General features: G+C 30.5%; 1 protein-coding gene across 2 annotated transcripts in view; it reads left to right on the forward strand.

Annotated features, from left to right (window-relative positions):
• Positions 1 to 773: 773 nt before the first annotated feature.
• The window catches only part of LOC132723693 (Iroquois homeobox protein 6a-like), a 29,658-nt gene continuing 8,874 nt past the window's right edge, over positions 774 to 21,557 (forward strand). The window contains exons 1-2 of one of the 2 annotated variants that reach the window (XM_060708474.1): positions 774 to 1,284; positions 10,981 to 11,277. In XM_060708474.1, coding sequence (XP_060564457.1) covers positions 1,237 to 1,284; positions 10,981 to 11,277 — 345 coding nt within the window. In that variant the 5' untranslated portion in view covers positions 774 to 1,236. Of the gene's footprint in view, positions 1,285 to 5,550; positions 5,791 to 10,980; positions 11,278 to 21,557 lie in introns of those variants that run through there. The other variant, XM_060708473.1, reaches the window with a different exon arrangement.

Genomic DNA, 21,557 nt, shown 5'->3' on the forward strand with positions numbered 1-21,557 from the left:
AAAGCTTTGATACATCGTATTAAAAATGCATTATTACAAAACCAATTGATATTCATCTAATATTTGTACTCCACTGTATTCAATAAACTAACAAAGTGACCAAAAAACGAGATTTAATTTTGTCACAAAAAGACTCTGTATTATGGAGAACCTTGTGTAATTAATTTCGGATAAGTGATTGACAGACTTGAAGATTAAGCGCTGGAACAATACAAGGGTATTGTAGCGACTGCCTCCCTAGAGCACCACGCTGGATTACAAGCCAGTTCCAGTATAAGAGGCAATATCGCAGACAAGATTGTTGAATTATCTCTCCCATTGTCTCCATCAAGCCCACTTAGCATCGCTTCCGCGTCATTCATGCCCTTGATCTTGTTTTCCTACTAAGCCCTTCTTTATTATGCGAAAAGGCGAGCTAATGCTATTGACTTTGCATACAAAATATAACTAAAAAGCATTTAATGTAATTAAATAAAGCCCTCTTTTGACATCAATTGAAAAAGCTATCCGACTCTTTACTATTATGAGTTTTATAGTAGTTTTGAAGCAGCCTTCGCTCTCCTGTTATTATATTTCGCTAAAACCAAGAAAATATCTGAAAACTAAAACTCACTGCTGAAGCGAACGCCCAGAGGCGGAGCTTGCTAATTATTTCTATCTTCACGGCGCGTACGTGATAAAAGCCGCGCAGTGTCAGCCAATCGGAAAATAGGTTGGTTAAACATGAGCCAATCGTGTTGACGCTTGTAGTTTACTTGTATGAAGTAGTGAAACATGGGCTATAGCGTGAACAACGTTGTAAAAATCAAAACGGGCGATATGTTAATCTCCTAAGCACAAATATAAAGCTATGATTAGATACATGGTTCATACGGATAAACAGTTTTACCGATATAGCCATGTACAGTGATCTGTTCAACTTGTGACATCACTATTGTCTCTCTTCGTGAACGTTTCATTTTAAAAACAATCGCTGCAGTTTGATTTATTGCGTATCTTATTTATTTTGACGGATATATTTTCATTTATTGCCTGGACAATACCTGACGATATTAAGTGAATGGTGATTTATTGTTATATTAAATAGTGCACCATAAAACTTTAAGGGGAAAAAGTGAGATCGTTCAACAAGGAATTAAAGTTACATTAAGAAGAAGAAACTTGTTCTAGTTGTTTTCAGAGATTCGAACCTGAAACCATTTTTGTTATGATAAGTGGACTCTACGGTCGAACTTCATGTCATATCAGTCAGGGTACAACACGCCGCCATCATTGTCCGATCCGGTAAGTAAAGTCATTTTCAAAATTATATCATTCAATATCAACCAATCCCATAGTGCACTTTGTAAATATTGTTCACTTGTTAAATATTTTGTTGAATAAATATGTTTAAACCAAACCAACTAAGAAATGACACGTTTCAAGTATACATATATAGATATGTAGAACACATTGTAATACTATCTAAAGTTAATTTTGACACATACAATGTTCCATAGTCAGAAACAAAAACAGAGAGTTACATATGTTCTATCAAGTATATTATGTTAACAAAGTAATATTGTATATATACAGTATATATATTAACGTTATACATTAGTATATTCAACCAGATGTTTTCTAACAGTAACATACCTTACATTGAAAGGTATCTAATAGATATAAAACTATTAGAATAATAATAAATATCGGAATGATTTTAACTGATAAACATATCATTCAGATATTCACATTTTATGCTATTTTATACACTTATGTAATGAATGACTGAATGTTAAAAACATATGAATAAACTATCTAAAAACTAAATAAACTATTGAATTTGAAAATGATCACTTTGAAAACAACAAACTGACAAAAGCAATTAAAATAAGTGTCACTGTAAAAATGACTTAAGTTTAACTATAAATAGAACAATAACTTTATATAACAAAATAATATTATGTGAAATGCATTTAGCTCTAACAGGGATTCAACTGATTCCAAATAACCAATATTTCAACTTCAAAATATATTGTTCCTTTAAATAAGACAATCACACCAAAATCAACATAGTTAACACCGGCTAAAACAAACGATACACAATTTATACAACACTAAAATGTTATATTACACTAAATAACAAATAAAGTGATAAAAATACATTTTAATAAGTTACAATTTTCCTTCCTCGATAAATTAATGTACACAATGTAATCTAAATATATATTTATAAAAAGACAACATTTGACCAAACTATTATTTTTATTATTTTAATTAATTTTGTTTCAGAGCACGAGAATCACGTGCATTTTTTCTTATAATAAATAGGTGAAAATCATAGTCATCGAATTTAACGTGAGATATGATTGATAGTAATATAGCAAATCGTCCAATGAACATTGAAATATAATTGATTGTAATAATTAAAAATTGAAAACAAAAATGTCAAATACAATTCTAATTAGCTAGCCACTGAAAGTTTATATTGTTATAATTATGATCCGAGTTTAATTTATTAATTTTTTTCATGTCGGAGTTCATTATTCAAATTTTATACATCATCCGCTCATCAATATGTCGTCCGAAACTTGTTGGCCCAGCAACAGTTGTCAAAGTCATCTTCAAAAACAGATTTCTTTTTTATTCGGTTCTTAGATAGCAAATATCTGCAAATATATTACCTAAATGCGTTAAAACTGTATAAATATATTCCACATTTTTTAAAAAACAGCTATAAAAATAATTTTCTTTTTTTCCGCACAACGTGTGTATATTGCGTAACTGTGCTTATATTCATTATATCATTCTAAGCTTCTTGAACTTTTTCTGCGGTTTTATTGTTGGTAAATCTACACTCGCAATAATTTTCTCCCTGGGTGTTCAACAGTCCTCTTGTAAAAGAATATCGAGTTTGTAACTCAGTTTCCTAGCTGACGTTTTTATGTGTATCCAATTAAGATGTGATCTAATATTTTCAAGTGCCTGAGACTTGCATCTATTTTTCATGGACCTGTGTGTTGTTCGGGGTTGCAGTGTGTTCGGATTTGTTTAGGTTATCCCCAGAGGAGTTACAGATAAGCGTATAATCAGCGTCGAAATGAATAATCTATTATATTAAAATTGTTACGAATTATCTGCGCATTTAGAATTATCTTTGTATTTAAAATTAACTATAACAAGATACCGCTTGCTCTGATTTTCCGGAATGCTTTAATAGTCCTGGTTATATGGAATTCCTGCTTTCCGGTTAACGCTTTGTGTACGCCATTGGAGCACAGATAATAATTTATTTGAATTGACTTCTGCAAAAGCAAATTAAAAACGTTAACATAGTCAAAAACCATATCCTTTTGTTTCTTGTTTATAATTAGTTGATTGTTTACTTTACTGTTTCTATGCAAAGGCAATTTCTGTCAGTAGAACGGGATGTGTCACCCGGTGACGACCGCCAGCACATGCTCGCTTCCAGTAGAGAATCGGGCTGTTTTGCTTATATTTTCTTAATGATAGCATCTATTTCAGATTTCAGGATTTATTCCCAAGTTCTTTTCTCCCCAACAGGTCAATGAGTAAAGAAAAACCTTACAAATGAAACTCGAGAAATTTTCAACAGCATTTAAAATGTCTGTAAACGTTTTAACTTAAAATAACTTTAAAAAATTGTCATCATTTTCTAAAAACGATAAAAGGAGCCCATACATGAAGAAGTAACAGTTAAGTGAAAACACAGACAAATTGGCTAGTAATATTTTATTGAGTTATATTGTTACAATTCGAGAATGTTAAAAATTAAATATCAAGTAAAAGCTTTACCCATAAAAATTGGTTCTGTGATTTATATTCTACTTTTGGAATTGTTTGCCTACTTCTCAAATTCTCAAAGATGCATTGATAAGTTGAAATGAAATGATGCATTGTTTTAATCAAATACACCGACTGGTATGCCATACAATTCAAAGAATTATTTTTATAAATTTCTAATTTTTTTTTACTTTAAATTTGGTGCCATGATGATTTCACCGTTGACGCAAGTTTTATTAACATGTACTGTACTGTTGACGCAAGTTTCAGAAAAACGATGTTTTCTGAACTCAATTAACTAGACACAGTTCAATCAAATTCCAGCTTTTTTCAAATTTTACGGAGATTTCTTCCAGGTCAGACTCGGGTTAAGATTGACCAGATCAAGCATTGCAACAAAACACAAATTTATCTCTCTATTTCATGCCTGATGAATACCACATGTTGAAAGTGCCAATAAAATACAAACTAGATCCCAGTGTGCCTGTCAATCAACGGCATGTCATAATTTGTGAGGATTTACGAGATCCGAAAGTGGTTGATACAGCTTTAGATAGACATCTGAAGAAGTTTTCTTTCTCAAAAAATATATACTATATCACCAAGACGTATCAAATGAATTCATTGGATTCAAGAAATGATGCTAAAGTAATCAGTATACGTACAGTGTTTATGTCTCTGCAGGACTAACTTGTTTGCACTTGTCTAAAATATATGTCACTGTAATTCAATATGTGGTATTGTTTGTCGTGCTTTGCTTATTTCTATACTTGTTTAAACGACTAACATCTTAAAACAACCAAACGTCACAATTGTTTGATTGGAAATATGCAGTAATGCTTCGTGTAATATTTATTTCATCTTCTTTTTTCTCGTTTTGCTTTAGTACTATATCAGTGTCTGGTCTGAATCGGACATTATGACAACGGTTTTTGGGTTTCCTAATTCATATTACTTTGTAAAGCACAATGAGACAAAAATGATATCCGGGATATTCATATAAATGGACTGATTAACTTTTAATACTGTTTGTAGATACTTTGTTATAAGTAAACTGCATATAAAAACACATCTTTCAAGTAATGTTGCTGGTTTCAAGTCTAAGAAAAACTACTGACTTTAAAAGGCATATCCATCGCCATGGCACTTACGAATATCACGATAAGAAAACGCAGCGAGGATTTGATGCAAAATGCTCTTTCATCATTTTGAGAAATCTGAAAATAAACGTAGAGTTACACTTCTCATAAATTATGTAATAAATTTTTGATGAAACAGTAAAATATCAATAGAAAAAATGACACGATTTAGATCAAAGATGAACAACAATGTTACAAGCATACAAAACAATAAAATAGTCTCGAAAAGTAATAATGCACAAAAATAGCAAACATTCTGTAAAAACGTTTATCGTAATATTTGTATATCATTGTTAACTGCTACCTTAGTTTTGCTGATGGACGTCGTTAAATTTCGGACATGAGAATAAAAGGATATGTAAAAAAGTGACTTACATGGAAGTTCCGCCGTTGCCGTCGAATGTTCGAATTAAAAGCGCGCCAACTTGCCCCTTGGCTATGAGCGTCCAGCGGACTGTCATAGATAAAAAAGTTAACCTGAGTCATTTTTTTTCTTTCGTTTCTTGGTTGACAGCCCATCATGACTTAATTTGTTCAGATGTATGAGCGTATGAATTATGACCATGCGATACACGAACGTTACAGTATTTCAAACGACCACGTAAACGGTTTACCGTCATTTCTCTAACACGCGTGCAACTTGCAAGAACGTTTACTTCGCGGATAAAAGTTTAAGGACAGTGTTAATAATGAAGAACATACACGTGAATACTACATACAATTTAAAGGATTAATTAAATATACTATTTATATACAGGAAAAAAAACTATTATACAAAATCAACTGAACATTTAAGTTATTTTAAATCAAAATGATAACTATGGAAAATAATTTTCAAACAGATTACTTGGATCAATCCGACCCAAACGTGAGTGGTTTTTTATTTCTGTATCACAAATAGAAAGAAAAAAAAAGAAAAAGACAAAGTGTCTTGTATCAATTGTTAGTTTTAATAATACGTTTTTTGCTTGTTTAACAAGCAAAATGTATCATTGTACTGCAAAATGAACATGTATTGGTGACATTAATGGTCATATGTTACTGAAATATTGTAAATACAATTTTATCAATTTAAATATAGTTCTTTTCATATAACAAACATGAATTATTTTTAATGTTATTTCTGTATTGGAGACATTGTTGTTCATTTTATATTGAAAATGAATGACTCGGTAGCAAATATTTTACTTATTTTATATGATTTTTAGTTTAGTTTTTGAATATATAATTTATTCTTTTATAATAGAAACACTTTCACTGTAGACTTTGCATTAATTTCCTGTATTTAAACATCATATGGAACATCATCAGTTTGACTTAATATTTTGTAAGCAAACTTGTTATTTTTGCACAAGAATGTATTATTATTTTGTAAACACATTTCTTTAGTATCAAAATCTAATGTTATTTCCTTACTTTACGGAACTTTAAATGTATACGTTCTCGAAAATATATAAAACATTCTTTTTTATAAATAATCTATGTTACGAAAATAGAATAATGTAAATAAGTTATAAAGATGTAACTTTGTACTTTTTAAGTTTATGTAATTCATGAACTATGTTTAGTTTAAAATTACATTTTTATTTAACATTTTAAACATATGCTCATAATAAAATTATAAATACCTTTTAACTGCAAGAACACTTTTGAAATCATTTGAAATTCTCTTGCTTTTTATTGAACAGCAACAAATTGATAAATCTTTCTGTTTTTCAAAAATGAATATAAAAAAGATAAGTTCTCAAATAAATCTGTCAAGGAACTAGATATTGGCACCACCCCTAATACACATCGGCTATATAAATCATAAAGCAAATTTTTCATTTGGATTTTATATCAATGCACATGATATATAGGTATAAGTTTACCATGGAGCTGTTATATAGCTTATCCTGATCATTTCCACAGACTTCTGGAAAGCTCATTTCTTTGTATTAATCAAACCGGTAATTGTTAACGTGTCTTGTTAACTTATAAGTTCACTTTATATTCTAAAACGAAAAGTTTTATCACTTTACCAAACCTTTAAAAGTATTTTAAAGTTTAACCTTAAGACATTAATGATATACGGTCTGGTATTTAATTATTATGATTCTTATTTGTAGTATTTTAAACTTTAATATTTTTTAAATAGACATTTAATAATTTCAAGTCTGTTTTTTTCAATTATTTGGTATCTTTTATTAAAATTTTGCATTTATTTATAAATAGATATAAATAAAAGCTTCGGGAGGCGGTGTAAGGCGGCCTGCATTCAGAATTTTCTTTTAGTAAACTATTATATAATAAACATATCGGATAAAAAGCATTTTGCTTAGTTATAAAATCATTTCCTGAACACATTGAAAACTACTATTGAGAGCAATAAACACAAAAATCTAAAATTACCATTGAAATATTTATGTTGTGTTGTGTTTTTTTAATCTGAATATTATGAAAATACTCACATGAAGGTGTTAAAGATATAATAGAAATAAAAGCTCTAAACAACAAAGAGCTCAATAATTGCAAGAAAAAAAATCGATACAATTATTTCCATTAAACTAAGGAAGCATCAGTGATATCAGGAAATTATTATTATTCTAAATCAGGAAAATAAAAAAGAAGGTATTCCACACAATTACCAAATGGATTGTGTCTCTGAGACTCTCTTAATTAAAGATGAATTAAAGTTTATATTTCCTGTAGTAAAGACAATCTATCGGCGAAGATCAATTTCTTTTTGTCATTTTTCCGTCTTGGAATTAAATTCAGGTATTATATTCATTAAAAGCACACAAGACCCTATAAAAGGAAAAAATATAGATTAGAAATACAATGTGAAAAGTGTAATGTAATGAAATATTCAGCAAATATTTTGCTCAATGTTTTTAGAGGTTAGTAGAACATTGCTTCTCAGAAGAGAAAAAAATATTTAAAGTATCTGATTTATGTTAAGAACAAAGTAAAATAAATATAACCACAAAAGTATTTAACAACACATGTTATATTAATTTAATCATTGTTTAAGCTTTTTGAATTCTGTCAATGTATTGATTTAAGCTTGCATTTTAGCCAACAAGAATAGCAGTAAAATGTAATATATTTTGCAAAAGACGTAAATAAAAAAATAAAAATAAGATGCACAAATAAATTATTTTTGACCACAATTCCGATTGTAAATAGGATAAAGATATGCATCAATATTTGGAAAACAATTATATTTGCACTTGATAAGGGAACGTTTACCTTTGAGCGAGTGGGTGGGGGATTATTCGCATCATTACATCAAATATTGAGTCAGCAGAGAAAGCCGTCAATCAATTAAGCAACATTTCCGTCTGTGATAATATAGGGGCAAGTGGTGTTTTCTACAGTGAAATATAGGATACCGCTGTCTGCAAGTCGTCAATATCAAAGCCGGTGTGGTAATACCGTAATGTTATATTAAAGTGATATTCGAATTTTATATTGCATTTAAGTAGTCATCATATTATAGATATCATCATAAGTATAGTATAGTTATCTTAAATAACACATGTACAATAACAATTTACCGAGGTGTGATGTTCTTTTTTAATATATATCAAATATTGGCTTATTTTTCTTTCCCCATATCCATGTATCTATATTGAAAGTATACGCAAAGGTCCTTGTTATTTCCATTATTTCTTGAAATGTTATAAAACTTTGTAATTTATTTCATTAAGATTATTCAGATATATTCACTATATAGAAATATTATCTAAAATAAGTTGAAATATTTGATTTTACCCATGAAATATGGTGCTATATCAGTCAAATATATTTCATATTTTTTAAAATGAATATGAAATATAAATATGAAAGTGGGCTGAATCAATAAATCAAGGGACTTCTTTCGCCATTTTGTTTGAAAAATCTGATAAATACAAAACAACATTTTGTTTTGCCTTGTTTTAATATGGTGTTTTACCTTATTGTATACCGAGAACTTATTCGCAAAATAAAACAGCAATAGCGCAATAGCGAAATAATTACATTTAATAAGCAAATATTGGATAATACTATGTTAAAACATATGTTGAAATATAAAATTATTTACATGTAAAACACAGCATTATTTATGTTTACACACATATAAATAATTCTTCTCTAAAGTCGAATTAAATAACACTAAATTCTCTTATTTTTCAATTTGAATTTATACGTTAATTTTAACATATATAATTTAGTTACAAAAATGGTATGTGGAACAAGCAAATCCTTTCTACTCTAGTGTTTCGTCAACATGATTTCGTTACATAATACAACTGATAATATGTAAAAGTCAAAAATAGTTGTTCATCTTGTAGGAAAAAATATTTGCAGAGCGTATGTTGACAACAAAACATCGTTATATGTTTTAAAAAATGAACCTAAGAATAAAGTGAGAAAATGAAAACATAAACAAGATAATACACCAGCAGGGGCAATTTAAACAATCGATCCGTCATATGGGCGGATTTAGTTTATTGCATATATAAAACAAATAAAAGTCATGACAATATGATAATAAATAAGTGATACTGAACGTCAAACAACTCGTATCACAAGGTACGATAAAACTTTAATGCGAAGTTTCATCACAAACTTTAAATATAAAAGATAATAAGTATTGTGAAAATGATAAAGTGTTCTAAGATGATGTGGTCCCTTTCGAAGAAGATGTTATTCTTTTTGTAAGTGATTTACTTTTCCTGATGAAAATAAGGTTGTCGCTGACACTGAATACAGGCATTTACGCGCTGGAAAGGTCAATTTAATTTTCAAATATTTATTTATATTATCTGGAAATTCCATTAGATTGCTTCCTGCGGAACAAGGTTTGTAGGTACAGAATTCTTGAATTTAAATTTCTTTAGTATCATGTACCCAAGGTGTAAACCAACTCCATCATGTTCGGACCTGGCACAGAATCCAACGAGATAAGATAAAAGATACTATTTTTACAAGTTATCTGCGCAGAAATCGTGCAATTGCGCTCGGTCTTGCCTCCTTACTTTATTGCATTGGATCACTGAAATCTTTCCCGTAAAACAAAACGCCATTGCAGCTTGTTTGATGTTGTCTTGGGGCACAGACAACCATTGCAATCTAAATCAATTGTCTGAGAGTAAATCTAATGCTTTGCAATGGTGCAACGCCAAATGCAACTATCTGCATCATTGTCAGATATCGGTTTCAACTTGGTTTTGCTGTGAAGTTATTGTAAGATTTGACTGTTTTTAGAAACTTGCTTTCAGATATATATCTAGTTCACGTGTTGAAATGTGCCTGCAAATATTTGTCAATTAAAAAACTTTGTTTAAGTTAATTGAATATATCTTGTTGATATAATATCATATTCACTATCAAATTTTCTTTTATCCAACATTCATGGGTCTGTATCATGGAATTCCATTAGTTAAGATTGCATGTATTTTTATAGAAGAAAGAATGTCATCACGCACGTGTGGTTTATTTTAGAATTTCATCAAAATTTGCTTATCTTTCGAAAAGGACAACCATAGTTATATAATCTTAAATATGAAGAATAAGAAAAAGCCACAAGATCTTTGAATAGAATAATTCGAACACGTTTTTATAGTTCAGTATTAATTTTTTATCAAAAATTCCTTATCAAATTGTAGTATTTTATTGTTGATTTTTTAAAGAAAAAAAGTGTTTTGTTAATTTTATTATTTGTACTCATATCTTTATAGCCTTTAAAAATATCTTTACTGATTTAATTTAATTTGTCTCTTCCATACTTTAAAATTGCATTACTTTAAAACGATTTTCTAAAAATAAATAAGAAGTAAAGTTCAGATTAAATGTCTATCAATTTCAAATATATTCATCAGACCTTATACATGCAAGATAACATTCTACCATGCAAGAACAATTTTACAGCTCGACCTCTAACAGCACTTATATCTATAATAATTAAAATGATAATCTGACATGTTTGCAAAAATGACTTATGCTTTTTTGTGGCGCCTGACAAATTGCAAAGGAAGTAGCTGTAACTCTGAGATTTATTATTTACCTGTGTTTTATCTCTTTCTCTCTGCAGCTTTTGATGACATCTACCCCCATACCACCAGTACCACCGCCACCTCCTGCAGCGCCATCTGGTTCTTTGACTTCTCTTACATCGTCTCTTAACACATCTTGCTGTGAAAATGGTCGGCCAATAATAACCGACCCTCATACAGGACAAAGCGTCTGCTCGTGCCAATACGGATCTGGACTGCTTAGTGCTTATAGCCGAGTCCCTGGTTTAGGAGAAAGCATGTATACCTCACCACATTACCCGACTCAGAGTTACATGCCTTTGAATACAGATTCATCGGCTTTCTACTCGCCTTTGGTAAGTTCTTTAGTGTATTTCTTCTTTACTGTCTTCAAGACCTGCTGCAATAGTGTGCTATATTAAGCGAAAAGAAGGTCACATTTTACACTGCAAACCATATAATTTTACTTGTGCCATTATAACATAGGCTAATTCGGACTAATACTTCATCTACTAGTGCAGAAATAAAAAAATCTCTTTAACGAATAAAGACGCCAAAACACAATCCCTTTCAAATATTTAATTTTTCTTAGAATGGCTAATGCAACTTTAGATGACACATTAGTACAAATGACGATTCCTTTCCATCTACGGATGTATTGATCCCTTACAGATTTTTTTAATATACCATATCACAATATATGCATAATTCAATTCGAAAACTATTTGTAAAAATAAAATTAATTTCATCTGTCTAAAAAACTGTAGGCGAGATATATCTACTTCAGTCTAAGTATGTATATTTTACTTTGCTATACGACCCATCTTTAACATTTTCAAAATTTGTTTTATTAAAATCAATCCACTCTAACATATCTAAACCTAATTCTTATATCATATTTCAAATGTCACCGTGATATCATTGACAGTGTATTTAAGCATGGATACATATTTCCAACATCTTACCGTATCCAAAGTGAGTGTTATACGCATTATAAATGCATTAACTGCGCCTGTGTGCAAATTTACAATTTACAAAAACCCGTACAGGAGTTTGTTAAAACTGTTGTCTGTAAATTTCAAATAAACCCTCAGTGTGTGCACGACACAGAACACTTGAACGGATGAAGTTATTTGTTTAAACATTAAAGGTACTTGTTCCTGCTCTCCTGTCTAATTCTTTATCTTAAATATCTCTTAAAACGCATTAGGAGCTATCAAGTAAGTGAATAAGTGCCGATATAAGAATTTTGACACAAAGCCGCTTCCTATTAACCAAAAACACTCCAATGCACCGAACTAGACTGTGCACACACCTTAATATTTTAACCAGTTGTTTTGTTTTTTAACCGAAGAAGAGTTAAATACACATAGCATTTAATTATTTTACTCTTCTTGTACGTAAAGCATGTCACAGAAGCTCTTAAAAAAGATCAGCCGGTTACTTAAGACAAAGCTGAATTGGTACAGTTTTATGAATATTCCTGCTTTCAAAATAAATGTCATTACGAACTTTATTGTCTTTTATATTATGACTTTATTTTAGTTAGTTTCACGTACCAAAGGGTAAAACAAGAAAAATTTGATTTTGTCGGACAACCAACTTTGTCAGAAAATATTGATTATGAAGTATAAACTAATCTTGGCTTTTATCAATTTATACCAAAAGTGTCTGGGTCAAAATTAGTTAGTTCACGTAGATGTCTAGCTCGTTTGACTGTTGGACGCCCACCTTTAAGAGGTCATGGCCCCTTTTTATTACCGAGGCAACCGCCCGCAGCATCAGATGCGCGCGAGACACTCACGAAGAGTTTACACAATCCCTTAGTTAATCCGTCTAATCGCATTGCTTACACATGTTTTTGTATTTGACAATCATCTCATTTGATATTTACTTTTTAATCAAAATTTAGTTGACATAAGACAAGTTGATCAATCGTAAGAATTTGAAACACTTCAGAGATGACGAAAAGACAATACTTTTAATAAACCAACAAACAATGTTATCACATTAAAGAAATTAAGCCGACCTCTCCAGCAAACAAAAGGGGTCTTCGTCGGACTTTGGAGTAATGCAAAGACGCCAAGGCTCGGAGTCAACTAAGTGACTCCAGTCGGCGCATTGAGTCACGCCTTTTTATTGCGTTCCAGCGTCGATTATCTTAATACACTAAGTAAACATGGGGTTTTGTTATGAAAATGAAAGAAATGAGGAAATAAAATGTCACTGTTAATAAGTAAGAAATCATGGTAATGAAAATGATTCGAGTGTCTAGTGTGTGTAGAGAGAGAGGTGATAGACTTTAAGCCAGAACATACGCAAACATAATAAGATTCCCTAGGTAAAGGTTTTTCTTTAAAGAAAAAACAAATTTGCTATAGTTATAGATTAGCCTGAATCAGTAATAACAAATGTCAATTTGAAACGTTGACACCCAGGTTAGACCCTTGATTTTAGTCTGTTTTTATCCTCTCTGTTACAAATGCATGCTCGACCGATTTATATATAGTCTGCAAGGATTTTACCTTGAAAATGTTGAATTAAATGATAACGTGATAAGGCGTTTCTAAATGTTTTTTTATCATTGAAATGTGGAATCAAAGAAAAGAATATAATACACAATCATAACTCGTTATATCATGAGCAACAAATGTTTCACTTCTTAGTTGTTTTCAACATTTCTCTTTAAACATATGTTATATGACGATATTTATTGTGATTTTCAGACGGCTTGTTTTGAGTAGTATTCAATTAGAAGTTTGATTGATAGAAATACACTCGTTATTCTTTATATTTGATTGATTATACGAAAACTATACCCTTCTGTTTTAAGTTCGTAAAACAAATTGTGGTAAAATCATTATTTATTTGCACAGATTTCGGTTAATTTTAGATGCAATAAAACGTTATTTTACATAAATTTCACGAGAGGCAAAAATTGTATCGCTTGAAAGTACTGACTTTGTTATTATGGTGCTTGTTTTTCCGCGCTTTTGCTATAAAAGTAAAGTAAAGGTTCAAACCCTGTCATGGGCAAGCCGTTGTTTCCTTGAGCAAAAACTTAACATTCATTGCTTAGTACTGGTTTCCGGGAACGGATTCGGGAGTATTTCAAAAATCTTATAGATTCTAAACACATTCGAAGTAAGATAAATTTGCATAAACTAAGCAAAATCACTATATGGAGAATGTAAAAGAGAAGAAAAATGTAGACGCGCAATAATAATATAACAAACGACAGAACTAAAACAGAAAAAAAAACATTTCAATTAGTTTGTTTATTGTACACTTTCATATACACAGTATCAGAACAACAATTTAATAAGAATAGTACATATTAAAACATTAAATGAAATATTTTAGATTCTATACTATGTATCACATTATACATTGATTTAATTAGAATGAACATAGTAAAGGAAATGAAAAATTAAAATTGAAAATTCTATTAGCCGCTACTTATTCTATATTCATGTTTAGCTCACTTCATCAGAAAGAATAATTCTTGATTTGTAAATGAAGAATTGGTACAAAAATTAAATATTGTGAGATGGTCGGGTAAGTAGTGACAGGCTTCATGTTTAGGCTATTATAGGTAACTAAAATATCAAGCTGTCAGCAATCGTTAAAACACAGGTCAATCGAGTATTGGAGTAATATCAAAATCGACTGTATTTATAAGCAAGAAAAGGGTCGTGTTTATTAGCATTATACAGTATTATCATCATCTTCTTTATTCTGTTTTTTATAAATAAAAACAAGCTTCCTTCTCCTTTTATTATATCAACTTGTCCATCTTGTAACTGTGTTTCTTTTTCAAAAAAAAATATTTATTCCGAAAAATAAAATATCATCCGCATTTTTTAAAAAAATCGGGCATTTATGAGTATTTCTTTATTTTTTTCTTAAGCTTTGAAAGGATAGAAAATATGGTAGAAAAAATATGATACTGTTATCAATATATATAAATAATCATATATAAAACAGAAAGAAATAACAAAACATGAAATGGCCATTTAATGATTTAATTTTGGATTTCATAGTTTTAAACTTATTTTCAATATCACTGTATTATTGACGATGCTTCTGGAGACGATTGCGAACAAGAAGTCGTAAAAGCCGTAAATCAGATCCACTTTCCCGAGGCGCTACAAGGTGTAATTACAAGAGGGGTAATATATAACGGAGCACTTGCTGTAAGCCCCACTCTCTCTAGAATTCTAGTACCACTTTACAGCTGCTTCTTGGCTGCGATGACATAGACTGATTGCTTTTGACAAAGACGTCTGCTCGTAAGGCAGAATGGACAAATAAATCAGGACGAAGGACTTGAATCACTAGCACCCAATGTATATCGGCGTCTAAATGAATTTTCTTCTCTATCGATTAATAAAGTAATATTGACGCAAATGAATGGCATACATTTCGGAAACCAAATAGGTTGGCCAATCTTTATGAATATACATTTTCTGAGATCTTTTTGTATCAAGAATAATTATTTTTTAAAGTATAATATATTTTATTAATATGATTGAAAAGGTGCAGTTATCGACAATATCGCCAGAATGTGACTTTAATTATCAATTTTGATAATTTCTGATAGCTAATCATACATATTTGCTAACAGTATATTAGATGTTATCAATATTATTCTTTACAAATATTGATATAATAGATATATATTGGTGAACATATGTTATGACAGGCCACACATTTATTTCCTTTGAATAGAAATGGAATATTTTTGTAGAATTCGTTCAGCAATTAAAAAGACTGTCAATTGCAAAATCTGTAAAAAATTATCACAATGGACATAAAGATTTTACAGGCCACTTTGCTGTCAGCCAATGCTAAATTAAATGAATGAAATATGAACAAAAAACTAAAAGGTTAATTTTCAAGTCCATCTTAAATTTAAGAAACATGTACCGTTCGTTGTTTTAATGATTATTATTTCATTTACATGAAAATTGAAATGGATCGAAATAAATCAATCCTTTCTTTTATTGGCAAACCGGCATATTGAATGCCTTTGACCATTTACAATATGCTTTACTAATATTGTTCAATAAATATAAATAAATAAAATGTTGATTCATGTATCAAATGTGTTCCAGCATACTAATATTTAGGATTTGATACCACTTAAGCCGGTAATGGGGCGTGAGGAATATTGCTTTTTTCCATTTTCCCTCAAAAACAGACTGCAATTTTCATGTTATTTGATTTTGTCGATTTAATGCTTCCGAGGGATCACCTTTTTCCATATTTTTACACAGTGATGGTTCATACAATTAATGTTTAAACATACAAAATTAATACGTTCATACAGCTGTGCTTTCCTTTCTGAAGCATCAGCTGAATGTGTGTGTTTGTATTTCCTTTTCCTACCTGATGTTGAAACTTCCACTGGGTTTTTTTCTTACCTGATCTAGCACAGTGACTTTTATCAAGACATCATCGTTCCTTGATTAATGCTATCATTCCAAAATGATTTTTACCTTTGCAATTGACAAGAGGTTTGAAGTCATCAACCACTTAAGCTCTTCATTTGTTACCACAGACCGCATGTCAAATGTCCAGGTTTCATTTGATAAGTCTGTATCCGACAAGAGGAAGTTAAAATCAAACAAATTAATCTTAATCTATTCCATCGATAGACATTTGTTCTAATTACAGGTGTTCAATGTTCATTTGAAAAATACAGAAATGTACTCATAGTTTCTGCCTACAATGAGATGACATCTTGGCAAAAAAAAATTAAATTAATCAGAATCACCGTTCATATAATGCTGGCAAGTAGGTGGCACACGAAAACAGGAAGCGAACAGAAATAATAATCAGTTTAAAATAATAAAAGGGTCTATAATTGAGGTTGTTATCTATGCGTTTAATTCCTTTTACTAAGTGGAAAATCTTACAATAACACTGCAAATTGGTTCTTATCCTTTTTCAAACAAATTCTTTTTAGTGTTTAGAAGAGGAATAATGTGTTTTTCGAATGATCATTGCGCTTACATTCTTCATTATCAAGTATCATCATTTTGCCAGCAGAAATAATGAGCTAGCTGTTCTCATGCACAGAACGGGGTTCTTGTATAACACTTCCCCCATGCAGTATCAATCAGGCGCCTCAAAAACCTCCAAACTGATCACTTATCTTTAGACAAAACATGAGTAAAACTTAATAAAACATATGTACTGATAGGCATCTTCTAGTTTCAACATAACGTTCGGTTGTAAAATGGATGATTGTTGTAGAAACTTTATCACGGCTCCAATAATATACGAAACGAACAAGCTTTGATTGTGGACCGTTACTTCATATCGACACGCATCCTTGTAAAATCTGCATGTAAACACATCATAAACTACAAAAATCGTTTTCTGTTGCTTGTCTCGGCGCATCAGAAACGAGAATCACTTTTCATCGGCTCCGTGCAATTCCCTTAACTCAAGTACCAAAAGGAAATAACTTCCGATAGGTGTAACCCCTTGCAGCAAGTGGATTCTTGTACATTATAATTATCCTAAGAAAAGCAGGGAGAACTAAATGTCGTCTTTGTTTATAGTTTGTTAGCTTATTACAGCAACATAAATCTTGGTAATGAGTAATGAATGAATGATCATGACAAGTAGTTTACCTACTACAACAAGTCTGTCTTATGTTAAAAATTACAAGTCCCTTACATACTGAAAGCGCAAATGCATTTCAATTATTAAAAAAGGAAGTCATGTTACCCAGGAATGAGTGCAAGCCCATCAACTGTTCATTACAGTCACGTCCAAAACAATCGAGCTACTCATTTCAAATACTTGAATTTATATTTTGTAATAAAGTAATGAAAAGTAATGAAGAAGGTCGAGAACTTCCGCATTTTTGACATAGGGGCATTGTACCTAAGAAATGATTTTTCCAACTTAAATATAACTTAAGCGCCGCCAGATATCTCCAGGCTTTTAGATAACTTTGATTGCTCGGTAAATATTCGGAATTTCAAGTTCTGGTTTTACTAATTAATAATACATTTTCTGCACTGTCTTTTTGAAAGAAAAAAAAAACACACAAGTAAGTAAGTTTTAAAATAACATGTACCATGCTGTTGAAGAAAGCGGTCTTTGTTATGGTTTAATTGCTTCGGGTAAAACGTGAGGATATCGCAGAAATGGTCTTATCAGATGCCAGCAAATCTATGGATAATTTTAATGTCAAACTCTGTCAGGTGAACATTAGATGTAATGTTACAGTCATTCGGGTAATTTGTTTTTACTGATATTCTATTTAGTGTATCTCTAAATCATACAGGGTGATCCATGTCTAGATTTCAAGCTTGTTCTGTACCAGGGTTACATAAGTTGAAACCATTCACTTCGTACCTAATTTAATTTTTATTAACCAATAAAATTCGAGCTTGTAATGTTAGAATTTTAACACCAATATATTCAGACATTTCAGTATGAATTATGTTATATTCGCCAACATTTCATCCTTAATTTAGAAATTTAAAGCGATAATATCATCAGACATGTAAGTGAATAAAAAAGATATAGAATTGTTTGGTGAAAGCATTTTTTTCACGTCGATTGAAATTGGTATTATTTTCTATGATCAGTAACACAAATTCTTTTTCATTAATGAAATAGTACTATTTTGTATTTCTCTAGTTTTTTTTACTTCTTTTTTTCCGCTGCACTTTGTCGTAGACTATTTCAACGCATACAAGTGTAACAGTGTTATGTGTTGTTGTTGGTTGTTTTTTATTTATCTTTGTCATCGTGAAAGACCATGTTGGCGAGCATAAATTCAGATTTTTTTTGATGTTGTTGTTTTGTTACATTTTTAGTTTGGTAGTTTTTTTTACAAAAGAAATAATATATTAAATTCAGACATACATTTAAACATTTAAAAAGTGCATTGTATGTTAAGAATTTTAAAAGTATTAAGTCGCAATACAAACTTTCATATATATTTTTTATAAGTAAATTAAATATTTGAAATTATGCAATTGAAAAATTATTAAATTATTTATAAAAAAAACGCGCATTCACCTTTTATATAAAAAAAATGACGGTATATTTCAGAATGATATTTATTTGTAACTTTTAATTCGATCTAATTGTTAAGGTATTTACATTTTTCAGATTATACGTAGGAATTTACTTATTCTACTTTTATTTTTATTGTTATTTCAATTAAGTTTCAAAGTTTCAAAAAATGTTGTACTATCAAACGCAAAACTCATATTCGAATGTGTACAGATTATACGAATTTGTTTCATTACATAGAGACAAAATATCCGATGAATTGAATATTACTGGTAATTCAATTTACAAATATTGCAATAATTTTAGAGTTTAACTATGAAACGGACAGGACGAGATAATAAGTGCATCTAAATCACACAAACGCATGGGTCATACTATCTCTTCATCGAAAACTGCAGTCAAATGATTAAAAGGAACTTTTATCTTTTATTGTTGATCAGAAGGGCCTTTTGAAGAAACTCTTTCAGACCCATTTTAGAAGCAATCTGTCATCCCCATGTCTGCTATAAAAGTGGGGAAGCAAGTGAACATCAGCGGGTTTATATCTAAAGTGGATAACTACTGCTCCCTAGGGGGTGCATATTGTTCACTGTGGATCTCTCTTCTCTACCCATTTACAACACTTAGTTTCGCTATAGAGCATGCTAAAATGGGAGATAAAGAACCATTTTGCAGAAATGAGATAAAAATCTACGGCAGTCAGCCATCTTGTCTCGGTCTGATAGCTGCTGAAGATAGTATGGGGAGCGATAATTAGTCTGTGGTGTGTTTTCACAAATTTCAACACAGCGGGTACACAACCACGTTCATTCCGCTTATAACAAGACGAAAAAGCCGTTTTAAAGAGAGAATTTTGATGCAATGAGCAACTATTTGTTTAAATTAACTGTCTATCCGTAGCATTTATATTTTATAGTCCTACAGCGGTTCTTAAAAGTCTAATTCCAACTGTTTTATAGAGTCGTTTTAACGCTGCTTCAAATTTGTATCTTGTTAGCTCTCCACAGGATGGCGTCATGAGTGGTAGCACGAGACTATTCATTCTTCGAAATCCTCATTTCACTACCCTACAGATAGCGCCTATCCAAGGAATATGGTCTGTATCACTCCGCGCGGACGATTCCATCATGACAGCCCTAATTTAAAAATCGTATTTCTCATTAAGAAGAATTTGCAAGTTTCGCCGGTGAGGTCTGTGCTAAGATGTCAGGCTAACGAGCTTAGTTAATGCTAGGAATTTGTTTCAGTTTGATAAAGAAGAAGCCGATGATGTTTTTGTTTCAATTCGTCTTGGGAAGTTTGGGCTTAAGATTGATAAAGAATACTGTATTGCTTTGTAACTTGATAAAGAAAAGGTATCCGTATGATTGAAATTATACGGATATTTTAGCACTTATATTAATTCATGATTCATGAAAGTATCAATGATTTGACGGTAACATGGCGCCAAACAGTATGTCTAATGTGAATATCATTGTACCCATTTATTTTTCAAAATTGAAAAGAAGCAGAACAGGAATATACAATATACATTGTATATCATCATAATTGTATATATAGTTCATGAAATTGACAGCAAATGTAACTATAACATTAATATTAGATGTATAATACATGACAAGTATATGTGAAAAATGATATTATTTTGAAAATATAATAAAATCAAATATTACTATATAAATGGTATGAATGGTTCAATAACATTTATTTTCAAAAAAAGTTCCAATAAGATTTATTTTCAAACACATTATCGCAAAAGAAATAGCTTCCAGCATTGGCATTACATGTATTTCTATGGAACAAAATGTGTTATACGCTTTTATCAAAGTTTATCACATAAACATATGTTTTAAATCTTTCATTTCTTCTCGATTTAAAAAATGAATAAATACAGTATATGAGAAACGGCAGTTTTATATCAAATATTTTGTTATAAATACTAAAAAGGTAGAAACAGAATAGAAAAAAAAGCTTTCTTTTATTTAAATATACATATATTTTTAAGGTTATTAATACCATCACAATTATACAGAATCTCATTGTCGGATACCCACGGCCGATTACAAAATATATAAACAAATGGCAATAATAAACGATTACATCGCTATGATTTGTAGAAGCGATAAAAATTTGTAAAATAGAAAAACATAAATAAACAGAATCCCTAATAAACGCACAAAACAGAAAAAAATGAAATGCTGCCGGCTATGTTCGCAGGGACGGTTGTGGCAAGTACAAGTTACCATCTACGCCCCCTAGCACCGGCGTAAGCAGAATTTTAGTTTTTATTACTCATTGAGCCTCATTGTATGTAATTAGGGACAATTTTTCAAAAACTGAAAAACGTATTTAAAGGGATATTCAGACAAAATAATGACAAAAATATTAAAATGATCTTATGTACTCAAATCACGCTAAAATGACATTTCTTGAAGTTTCAGCATGAATTTCTGTTTAAATTCTAAATATTTTGGGTTTGAAGCGTAAATATATCTATATATGTTGAACAAAATTTAGACCCGAATAGAATCACCAAATAGTTTTAAAACAAGTCACATGACTTGAACAAACCCTTGAAGTTACAATAACA

Source organism: Ruditapes philippinarum, unplaced genomic scaffold (assembly GCF_026571515.1).
Source record: "Ruditapes philippinarum isolate M1 unplaced genomic scaffold, ASM2657151v2 ctg359_1_1_1_1, whole genome shotgun sequence".
Classification (NCBI taxonomy): Eukaryota; Metazoa; Mollusca; class Bivalvia; order Venerida; family Veneridae; genus Ruditapes; species Ruditapes philippinarum.